General features: G+C 37.1%; 1 protein-coding gene across 1 annotated transcript in view; it reads left to right on the plus strand.

Annotated features, from left to right (window-relative positions):
* Positions 1–12,063, plus strand: part of LOC106513535 (matrix metallopeptidase 17a) — a 78,794-nt gene that overhangs the window by 42,782 nt on the left and 23,949 nt on the right. The window contains exon 4 of the mRNA XM_014002414.1: positions 6,120–6,406. Within this exon, the coding sequence (XP_013857868.1) occupies positions 6,120–6,406 (287 nt within the window). The remainder of the gene's footprint in view (positions 1–6,119; positions 6,407–12,063) is intronic.

Here is a 12,063-nt window from a genome sequence, read left to right on the forward strand (position 1 = left end):
TATATATATATATACATCTGTTATGCAAATGAGATCATTTAAAGAGAGGTAACACTAACTTCACAGTGTTGTGATGAGCTGTGTGAAGTGTAAACTGTGCTGTCCAACCATAGCTGAATTTTAATGGAAATGTTAATTCAGTAAGCTGGGGTTCCTATTGAAACCACTAGCCTGTATTTTTTTTTTCATTTGGGTTAGGTTTAAGAAAAGAACATGATTTGGGTTTCAATAAATCCTTTCTTGACGTTAACCATTAGACATCAAACGTCACCCATCTGCTAAAGGTTTACCCTATTTTTTTTCTTGGCTCTCAAACTGATGAGTCTTAATGAATTTAATTCAGTTTTGAACTTTTTAAATATATCTTTTCAGCCATTGGATTTAAACTATTGGGCAAAATTGTGATATTCTTCAGGTGAGCTTTGCCTTTTGTCAGTGGATTGCAGTGAATGATCCTGATTTAAGTGAACTTTAACTGTTTGGAGACAATGCAGATTTAAACCATTTGACATTTAAAACCAGTTGTTCCAGTTCTCTTGAATAAACCTGCTGGAAATAAATCAGGGTTTGAAAGGCAGTTTAAAGCACCAACTCTAAAAAGGTGGAATTAATTTAGGATTTAGGGGAAAAAAAGTGAAAGCTCAGCTGAAGTTTTGCTCACACAACTGGCTTACCTTCAACTCCCCCACAATAATGATTAACCGCCACTGAGGTTTGACTCCACTTCTTCCTTTTTCCTTCCTCCTCCATGTAAATTTCAGCATAAGTGAGCCATGCAGGTGGTCTGACAGATGGTCAGTTAAGCTTTGGTACTGTACATGGAAAAAAAACTGTTATCCATGACTTGCCTCACTCAGAATGTGGGTGTTCTCCCATTTTCATTTTGCAAATTGTCTTTCTGTATGTTTTACCCTCAGACTCAGCTTCTGTTATGGTTTGCAGAATTCAGTGGTTATGTGTGGGACATCTGGCCTTACATAATTCTACCGTTCCTGTGTCTGTGCAATACAATTAGCATGGGAAATGGGATTTTTGCTTCATTTAGTCATGTCTTGCATAGTTAAGAAGAGACGTTATTAATCAGATCCTGTCATAACTTTTACAAATTTATRTTTTCAATAAATTAAATGCACTCAGTATTTAAACATTACACAGTTACAATAGTAGTTTTAAACTAATTTTCTGAATTTCCATAAGTAACATCTCCTGCACATACTTTGTAACTTATTGCCCAGCACCAAAGGCTAGGCAGCAATGTATGTGTGCCTGTGACTTTCGTTCATTTTTTAGCAAAATATTTTATGAACCACTGGTCAGATTGTAGTGAAACACTCAGGAAATAATWATTTGATGTGGATCTATATCTAGTAGAAGACAACGTGCTTACTTTGTTTCCTTGAGTGAAAGTACTGATCCTACTGGTCAAGTATTACTCCAATAAAAGTAAAAGTAGCTCTGTAAAATTATCTGAAGTATGTGCCTTCAAAAAAACTCAAGTATTGAAAGTACTTAAAATTTTGAAGTTTTTATAACATTTTTTTTACTTTGTACAAAACAATTTAACAAAGTTCATTTAGTAGAAATCCATTATTAGAACAAAGAGACTAAACAGTCAAAGTGAAAAACTTTTCACATTTCTTCACATGCTTTTTCAGGTCGCATGGCAAATTTTTGTAGGCTGTGATTAAGTTTGTRCACTGTAAACGCTTAAAAACAGCTTTTTTTCCCAACCCCCTCAGACATACAGTAGGTTTAGGATCAGTCCACGGATGCTCTGGTAGAGATTCAATCTCATGTACAGCAAGCATGGCTATCATTACCACCTGTCTGATCCAAGCATGCATACATAAGGCAACACTAGTAAGACTTGCAGCCAGTTTAAAGCTGCATATCACAACCTACTATATAAGGGTTTAGTGTGTAYTTTTACAGTGTGTCAGTGGAARGAAATAAAGYCAAACTACASAAACCTGTCCAAAACAAGTAACAAGTAATGAAAGCTTTCAGAGAAATGTAGTGGAGCAAGAAGTGTGATTGTATAATTAAAATGTAGTGGAATGGAAGCAGAGGTGTATAAGTKCATTTACTTTGTTACAGTACTTATGTTTTTTTTTGTTAAGATTTGTAATCTTACCAAGTATTTTTATTATTATTTCTAAATTTTACTTTTACTCTGTAAAGGCCCTGTCACACTACGCAACTTATGCCAACTTAACATTTTAAAGACATCCATATTGAAGATGGAAGTGTAATTCGAACAAATTGGTCTAACATATAACTTTTATTAGCAATTTAAACACAAAAATGTTTCATGAGTTAGCATTTGTTGTCTAGTGTGACAGGGTCTTTGGATTCAAAACATAAAAATACTACTTTTATTTCTTTACTTTAAAATTCAACACTGTTACACATTACTGATTTAAATGTGAGAAAACTTACCATGAAAAGAGCTGTTTCTGCACTCTAAAAAATGTGGAATTTACTGGTTCCACTTACTTTCTTGATTATTGTGAGCAGTTTTACCTCACTATGTTTCTTATCAGTGAAAATAAGTTTTACCAAAATAATTTTCTATATTTACTTTTACTTAGTTATTTCTTTCAAGTACTTTATGTCTAAGGGAAAGTAATAAGTTTTCAAAAATTTGCTTCTCAAGTACAAATTCTCAAAAACTGTACTTAAATAATTTCACTGTGTCACTGCCCACCTCTGACCTGTCTGAATATTTAACCTTTGTTTGGCTGCAACATCCAACTGATCTCAGAAAAAGCAACTAGAGCTGTAATTTATTCAAGTTTACAGATATTTTATGCCAAAATGTGGTGTGTTTGAAGCTGAGAGTGTTTCACACTCATTGAGCAAAAGTCTTGGCTTTAAACTCCAGGTATAATTGTTAGTAGTCGATCCTGTTTGTCTGTTAGCAAAATTCACTGCCTGGCCAAAAAAYAAAGGTTGCRCCCTGGATTTAACTAAGGTCTATGATGTGGGGTTGCTGCAGTRGGTCAGGTCCAGGTWCAACAACAGTTTGTGCTCAAAGAATGAGGTCACCTGACCTGAGTATACTGAATGACCAGGTTATCCCATCAATGGATTGTTTCTTCCCTGATGGCACGGCCATATTCAAKGATGACAATGCCAGGATTCGTGGGGCTGGAATTGTGAAAGAGTTCAGGGAGCACGAGACATCATTTTCACACATGGATTGGCTCCACAGAGTCCATTGAGAATTTTTGGGATGTGCTGGAGAAGGCTTAATGCAGTGGTCAGACTCTACCATCATCAATGCAAGATCTTGGTGAAAAATGAATGCAGCAATGGATGGAAGTAAATTTGATGACACTGCAGAAGCCTGGCCAAACAATGCCACAGTGAATGTGTGCCATAGTCAAAGCTATTATATTAGAGTGTGTGACCCTTTTTTTTTTGTTTGTTTGTTTTTTTGGTGGCAACTTTTTTTTGGCCAGGCAGTGTGTTTCATGAACACATAATTGGATTTTAAGAAAACTTTATGATAGCAATACTTGAATTTATATCTACAACTGATTGAGTGCTGGGGTCAAGTTGATTTAATATGGCCTCTAGTAATCAACATTAGCCAATACAGAAGTGGCAATAACTCAGTCAGTTTWACAAATATTGAGCTAAAGTTTGGTATGACTATTTACAGCACATGCTGCATGAGATTCCATCCAACACTATTAAGTTTGACCAAAACTTTGTAATTTCCCAACATAAAACTTTGGCATAAGAGGTGGTGGGTGATATGCATTCCTTCAAGGAATGCTACAGTAGGCCTTCCCTTGTTCATGACGTATTTATATCAAATCAAGAATCACTCTCAGTTCACTTCAAGCATTTCTTGGCTGACAGCAACCTATTTCAGGCAGAGGTCACTCCACTGACATTTCCTTCAGTTTCAGTCGCTGATTAAATTTCCTACAGGAGCCTGCAGGGACCACATTGCTCCTTGCTTTTTTAGACGAAGCGTGTGGAGAAAGAAGGCAAGCACATCCTGTGGAAACAAATATGTGCAATATGAGGATGTAAAAACTGATGAGTGGAAAGAAAACATGAGAAAATGGGTGAAATATACCCGAGGAGCTCGTGTAGCGTGATGTCTGAGTGGTTGTTTATTTCTGTTGTAGAAATCAAAAAACAAAAATAGCAATAAAAGGCTGGAGAGTTCTTAAGGTGGTGTGAGGAATTCTGACAAACTAATGGGAAAAAAACTGGAAAAGACATGAAAATAAACTTGCGAGTTATGCCCAGAAGCCAGTGCCWTAATCTCTTGAAAAGGCACCCTGTATGCTCAGCACATTAAATGTAAGCAGCAGAAGCACCTGAGCATGAAATACTAAAATCCACGGAGTTACAGAAAATATGCAAACAGGACTTTTTGTGCAGGTCTGTCCCAGTGGCAAACATTGTGCAGTTGACCTTTAAGCTTTTGTGCTTTTTATATATTCAGTGCCACTTCCACTCTGCTTTTCTGCTGCCTGTCTCCGCTGTAATCCACTCCCTTTTGATTTGATTTTCTCTGTTTTTTTTTACCACTTCTTTACTCCACTGTCCATTCCTTTCTTCATCTATAAGCCAAATTATATAAGGCAGATATATWTTTTTTTCTAGAACATATAAGTATTATCTTTGTGTGCCTGTTTTGCTGTTGAAGGAAATACTTGCAGTTTGAGTTTGCAGCAGACAGACAGATGTTTAATGCTTTTTTTAAATGCTGCAGCATAAAAAATCTTTATTTTGCAGCTCTATGTGAAGCTTTTTTTCCATCGTGTTCTAATTGTAATGCCCTTGTGAAAAAACTGTTTAACCATTAATGATAACTTCTGGTGTAYCACAAAGTCTTTGTCTCCTGCCTCCAGTGGTGGGCACCAGCCCGCTAAAGCGCAAATCCGCTAATTGCGGACCCGATTATTTCATTTGTGCTTTAGCGGTCTTACTAATTTTTGTAATWCATAAGCGGATTTCTAAAATTTCTAAAACTTTCTWAAATTAAAATGCAGTACCYCTYATAACTAATTATCTACCAGTCATCATTATCTTGAACAGCGGAAGGTATAGCTGTCAATGAATCACAACATACYTGATCTGTCCAACAACACTCCTCCATGATAAACACACTTATTGGGAAGGTATACATCCTTGCTGACTGTTGCTTTGGGTCAGGGTTCTCATTTCCCACAATGCTTTATGTCTGCTTACATAGCAGGAAGGCAATAGCAAAAACAGTTAACGTTTGTAATCCACACTAAAATTTTCTATGTATTGATTTATTTTACTTTACAATCGGAGCTCGTTTTTTAAAAAAAGAGTTTAAACGCTGGAGCTCAATACTTGAKGTAATTGGTCGAAGCAATCGGCRAARGGGTTTAGAGACTCAGAAATGATTTAAAGATGTTATGCTGATGAAGACAGACATCTAGTGYTCAACTGGAGCAACTTCATGGAAAACTTTAAAATCCAATCTCTTATTTTGAAGTGAAGATAGTTTCCTGTACTCCATGCTTTCGTTTCCCGTCACAAATCAAATCCGTCATGTACCCAGAATGCATCGCTTCAGTTTTCCAAGAAACAGTTTTAAAATTACTTTATTGATGCTTCTTTGATGAAAAATCTACAACAAACAAAAGAAAAAGACAAAAAAGCAGCCGAACTAGCAATCCTCAACAATTTTTTAAAGAATCAGCCGAACTAACAATCACCAACAACTTTTTAATTTTTACACCAGGAGCTAAAGGTCTGTTTCAGGAAATCACATCCCCAGCAATTGGCGGTTGTAGAATTAAGTTGTAAAAGAGTTCATACACCGCTAGTTGGCAGTGTTGTGCATATATTGTACATGAATTGATGTCAGCTAGTAAGTATCAAATTGAACTTGTGCTTTAAAATTAGCTTTCGCTAGTTTTTCTATGCATAAGCGCTTTTGAAGTCGCGGACCTAAATATTTTTWTAAGCACTTTAGAAATTGCYGAGCTAATTTTTGGATTAGCGCTGCCCACCACTTCCTACCTCCTCATCCTCTTTCCTCATCAGCCTCTGTTCAACCCTCCCATCACTTCCCAACCCTTTATTTCAGACATTCCTCTCTCCCATCTCTGTCTCAGAATGAGGACCTACCCGAAGGATTCAGCCCTGCTGGGCAGGGACACGGTCCGAGCCCTCATGTACTACGCCCTGAAGGTCTGGAGCGACATCGCACCCCTGAACTTCCACGAGGTGGCCGGCAGCAACGCAGACATTCAGATCGACTTCACTAAGGCTGACCACAACGATGGGTACCCCTTCGACGGTCCTGGTGGAACAGTAGCGCACGCTTTTTTCCCTGGCGAGAGGTTCACAGCCGGGGATACACACTTTGATGACGATGAGGCTTGGACCTTCAGATCACCTGGTGAGTTGAATTTAATCTAACAAGCTTATTATTTTTTGGCACGTTTTTGCCACTGCAGGAGTTTTACGCAAACATTTATTTTGACAGCTTTTAGCTTTTAAGCATTTCAACAACAGTCTGTAGGACTGCCCTACAGGCCTGGATTAGACGTCAACACTCAATCTGCTGGACAGAGTTGGCGGACTGTAGACAGGCACAGGAACTGATTAACGGCCCAAATCTAAGATTTGGGAAAGCTCTCATCTCCCTGGCAAGGAAAACTCTTAAGTACACTGGCTGGAGTTCTAACTGGGCACAATCTGCTCAACTAACACTAAATGGAGATGGTACTCCATGACAATGGTCTGGATGATGCCTGTAGCATTGGATTAGAGACCTCTTTGCACTACTTAGGCCACTGCTTTGCTCTGAGCAGTCAAAGGAAAAGATTTCTTGGGGACCCCTTTATGGATCCTGAGAAGCTCAGAACACTGAGTGTTTCCAACCTTGTGTCCTTCATCCAATGGATGCAAAGGTTCAAATAAAAACCAGTGTCTTTTTGGGGAGAGCAATGGGCCCACTTACGAGGCCACAGCTCATATGGATCCTATATCCGTCCTCACTAACCATAACCATATGTTCACACTGATGTGAAATCAAAATAATCTTTTCTCGTTTTAGGTCAATTAGGATTACCAAAAATTTTTCTACAGTATTTGCTTTGGCATTTTATTACATTCTTCAAAGTCAAAGTCAAAATACACTTCATTACTATTTGGTACCATTGCCCTTAAACTGTAAGACTTGGGTGAAATGTTTTTGGATATTGATCCACAAGCTTCTCAAAATAGTTGGCAGGAATTTTAGCCTATTCCTCCTGAGAGAACTGGTGGAACTGAGCCATGTTTGTAGGCCGCTTTGCTCGCACATGTCTTTTCTAGCTTTGCACATAAATGTTCAACAGGTCTAAGATCAGGGCTTTGTGATGGCCAGTTCAAAACACTGACTTTGTTATTCTTGAGCCACTTTGCAACCAGTTTGGCGGTATACTTTGGGTCATTGTCCATTTGGAAGACCCATTTGCGTCCGAGCCTTAACTTCCTGGCTGTACCCACAACATACAGTAAGTGTTTCACAGTTGGGATGGTGTTCTCAGGCTTGTAAGGTTTCTGGAAGAAGGGGGAAGTGGAAGAGGACAGGGCATAAATTCACCCCAGAACCTCGGAGACATTCAGCCGGGGGAGGCGTCATTATGAAACAAATAACAAAAGTATGTTTGTGTTATAAATTTAAGTTCTGTATGATTTTGCTCCAGCGTTGAAGGACGGACCCTAGGGGTCTTTCTGTGTTAGAACCACCACTGTCTTAGCGATAGTAGCTACAAAGCTAGTGGCTCATTCTGATGGTACTAGTTTGTGCTGTGGAATTTAAGACCTGCTTTTGGTGATGATTCAATAGACTTTAAAAGGAACTTTTTTTTACTAAAATAGTTTGTTCAATTCACTTGATCTGATTCACTTTTTTTTAAATAATTGCCTATTTAACTTTATTGTTATCTGTGTTTACGCTGTCAAAAGCTGTGATGATTCCAATCAAAGTCATTCAGTTAGTGTTTTTGTTTGGAGTGGAGCGGGCTAATAAACCCGTTTGTGCTCCGTTCTTAATGATGCGGCCAAATTCCTCCTCATCAAAATGTTTTGAAAGCACATTATTACCCACGGAGAGAGACGTGCGAGTCTGAAATGAGGACATGGTGACGGCGGCTCTGACTGGAATTCAATCAGATCTGCCAATCAAAAATAGATGAGCCTATATTAGAGATATCCTTCATTCTGAGGCGCTTCTGGAAAACAGAGCGAACACAYTCCTGTTGTCTCAGAGCCTCTTCTAATGACTGATTCATTATTCATTTGCTCACTCATTAACAATACAATAGTCAGTATATCCATCCGAGACTTTATCATTCATTCACCTATCATTATTTTTTTTCCATTCCCTGCTTTGGCAAAACTCTTAATATTTTATTGTTAGGAGTACATTTCAGAGCATCTTCTGTGTGCTCAGCGGTGCAAATGAAGCAAGACCCTTTTCTTCTCACTTAGCATCCAACTCATTTTTATTATTATTATTATTATTAACTGGCCTTTTTTTAAATATACTGAAACAGCAAAAGATGTGGGGGCATTGTGGAACCGTTCATCCAGACGTAATAACCGGGTGGAATGATCTAGTCTACTGAATGCATCAGCTGGCATCAGTACTGTCATACAAATGACAGCATTAATCATCGGCGCTCCTTTTTTTCTGACTTGCTTTCTTGCCCTTATCTGGATGAGTGAACTTAAATTGACCCTTCATTTCTCTGTCTGTTGCCTCTGTTTGTCCCCTCCTTTTTCAATGATGGATGTACAGCAGAGAGTTGAAACGATAAGAGGAGAAGTAGACAGTGTGATGAATATTGTTGTTCAAACACGTCGCAATCTTCCAAAAATGAGTTTTCTTTGTTTGACAGAGTAAAACGGTTCTTATCGCCCACTGTCGAACAGCGAGGGGCGATAATGTTGTCAGTCTGTGTTTGCTTGCCTGTTAGCAAAATATTGTTTGTGCCAAGATGACCAACACAGCCAAACATCCTTAAAAAAACACAAAAATGGTTTTAAGTGTTAAGTTTTGTTTAAAATTTAAAATTTTACCTGTTTTAGATGATCTTGTCTGTTAGCAAAATATTTCTAGAACTACTTGACATACTTTAATGAAACTTTCAGGAAATAATTAGTGGATGTATCTCTACAAGAGATTAACTTTTGGCACCAATCCATTGTAAGATGGCCACCACAGCCACCTGAAAATAGAAAACACTTAAATGACTATAATTCAGTCAGTTTGAGAAATAATGTGTTAAAATTTGGTTTGGTAGTAGCTGACAGTCATTTACAACACTGGCTCCAAGAGGTACTCGAGATATTTGCTTATGACATTTAAATTACCTGTTTGAGTCAAACCTGTTTTTCTGTTAGCAAAATACTTCTAGAACTACTTGATATAGTTTAATGAAACTTTCAGGAAATAATTAGTGGATGTATCTCTACAACTGATTAACTTTTGGCACCAATCAATTTTAAGATGGCCACCACAGCCACCTYAACATAGAAAACACATAAATGACTATAATTCAGTAAGTTTGACAAGAGGTACTCGAGATATTTGCTTATGACATTTGAATTACCTGTTTGAGTCAAACCTGTTTTTCTGTTAGCAAAATATTTCCTGAAGCACTACACAGAATTAATTTAAAATTTCAGGAATTAATCACTGGATGCACATCTACAACTGATTAACTTTTAGAGGCTGTTAAACTTCAGTGAAGTGGAACAAACTAGAGATAACGATGTCAGTATTTGGAGAGCGGGAGTTTCCTTATTTTTCAACCAAATACACTGAAGCAAAAATCATGAGCAGCTTAATTTCACAGTGGTGCGCTCGCACACGCTCGTTGAATTGTTTGGTTTGTCAGCACAAACTGCTCAAGTCCAACACCGGGAAGTTCTAAAAGGGTTTTGGCAGTGATGAATGATCTGAGAAGCTTACAGTGGGTGCTTCTCGTGAAGCACACATCCAGTCAGCTTAAGAAAGTCTGGTGTCGAGACGTAAACAAATTTGGAGAATATTTATGGATTTTTTTAAACTCTGTTAAAAGTTAAAAGTGCATTTTGAGCTAATTACATCTACTAAATATTTATTAGTGTTTTCATGCAGTTTTATTTAAACTAACATTTAATAAAATCAAAGGATCTGAGCAGGACAAGAATCATTGCTACAACTGTTCGGTTTTATCGCCAGAAGTTCCTGAAGATAAGTAGGAGCCAAAGAAAAGAAAAAAGAAAAGAAAATCTGTGACATGAGAGGGATCATTACTCCTTCTCTGATCCCATAGTGAAGCTTTTCTGCTGTTTGGTGCAAAAGAGTCGGAGAGAATCAGACAATCTGTCAGGACGRATTACCCCTCATGTCACCCACAGCATCCCAACAAGACTTTTCCTGCAATGAAAGATAATTTTAGGACACAAAATCACTTAGTTATGTCTCTTTAAGCTGGGAGACTGATCTGCAGGTAAACAAGCGTTTTATCCTTTTATGCAGCAGCTGCAGAGACGAAGCTGCCGGACTGGATGTTGGTTCACTTTAGGGTCAGAAATATACTTTTCTTTGCTGTACACATGCAAAAATTAAACAGCTAAAATAAGTTTTCAAATACCAGATTATATTCTGAATCGTCTCAAATTAAGTGAAATCTTCCAGAGCAGATAGTTTCACTTAGTTCACTTGTTAAAATAAGAAAATTTCCAGACTAAAAAGATTAACATATTCTGCACTTGCTTGTCAATCAAACAAGATCACAAATACTCTCTGGCTGGARAATAAGGGCCAAGCTAGCGTCCACACACTTGCTGGCTTTTTCTTTTAAGGAGAGTTGTTTCTGTCAGAACTTGCCACAGATTAAAAGAATATAATCCAAAAAATAATATCATAAACCCTTGTTCTTATCTCGTGTCAAATCACGTTGCGTTCACTGTACCTCAAAACTAGGAAGTCCAAACTTTTTAACGCCAATCATTTTTGCTGTTTGCTGTTATTCATATTCAGGAGGTATTAAGATCACTTTACTTCAAAATAAAAAAAATAAAATAAAAAACTCAAATGATGCTTTGCTGATCCATTAAAGTGTTTCAAATTAAATTTTTAGTCAAACCCTCCACATAAAAGAGTTTTGATAGCAACTCCACCTTTTGATGTATGATATCATTACCTAGTTTTTAGTGCCGTCCTCATCTGAAATGTGGAAAGTTTTTAGACATCAAAGACTTGGTTTTGATGTTGCATGGTTTATTTAATTTCTTCTGACAATAAATTTGACAGTAATTTTCAACTTGAGGCCCTTCATGAACTCTCATGAGTCTCCGCAAGTTTTAAAAAAATATACTGCACTCAGTTTTTTCAGTATGAAGCTTTGAGTTTTGCATTTTTTGTATATGAATGTTTTGTTTTTATTTTGCAAGTGATGCTATTTTTAATGTATTTTTGACCTTTTTGGTGTTTTGGGTGGTCAAGCAAGTCTTAGGACTTCACACTTAACCAGTAAAAGAAATATTTGTTTTTTGTGTAAATTTACTGTCAACACACAATTTATTTTATTTTATTTTTGCTTGCTCAGAGCTGCGGTTGYCATCATTTTTGATGCAGTTTACCATTTCAAAGGACACACATGCGTGTTAATGTCAGATAGCAAACACAGCTTGGTTTTTCCTTTCAGTGTAGCTTTGTTGATGTTTGATCGTCTGTTTGAAGATTAATTCAAGACCAATTCCATACAGTTTGTCCATGTGGATATAATGTAAATCATTTGATCTTTACTCCACCAGATTAGATCTTGTAAGTGATTTTGGAATAAATTTTAAGAAATGAACAGAAACGTAACAAAGGCTCTTTGGTTTTTCACAGGAACACAGAGGTGATTTAACCAACCAAGTCAAGAGGAAAAAAAAAGAAAGATCCYCCCCTTAGGAGCAAACTTTTCCATGACAGAAAGAAAATCAAAGCAATTCTTTGCCAATGTGAAATAAATGTTAATTAAAATAAAATTATATGAAACAAAAAATATAGGCTTTAGTAATTTAAAT

Source organism: Austrofundulus limnaeus, unplaced genomic scaffold (assembly GCF_001266775.1).
Source record: "Austrofundulus limnaeus strain Quisiro unplaced genomic scaffold, Austrofundulus_limnaeus-1.0 Scaffold13, whole genome shotgun sequence".
Lineage (NCBI taxonomy): Eukaryota > Metazoa > Chordata > Actinopteri > Cyprinodontiformes > Rivulidae > Austrofundulus > Austrofundulus limnaeus.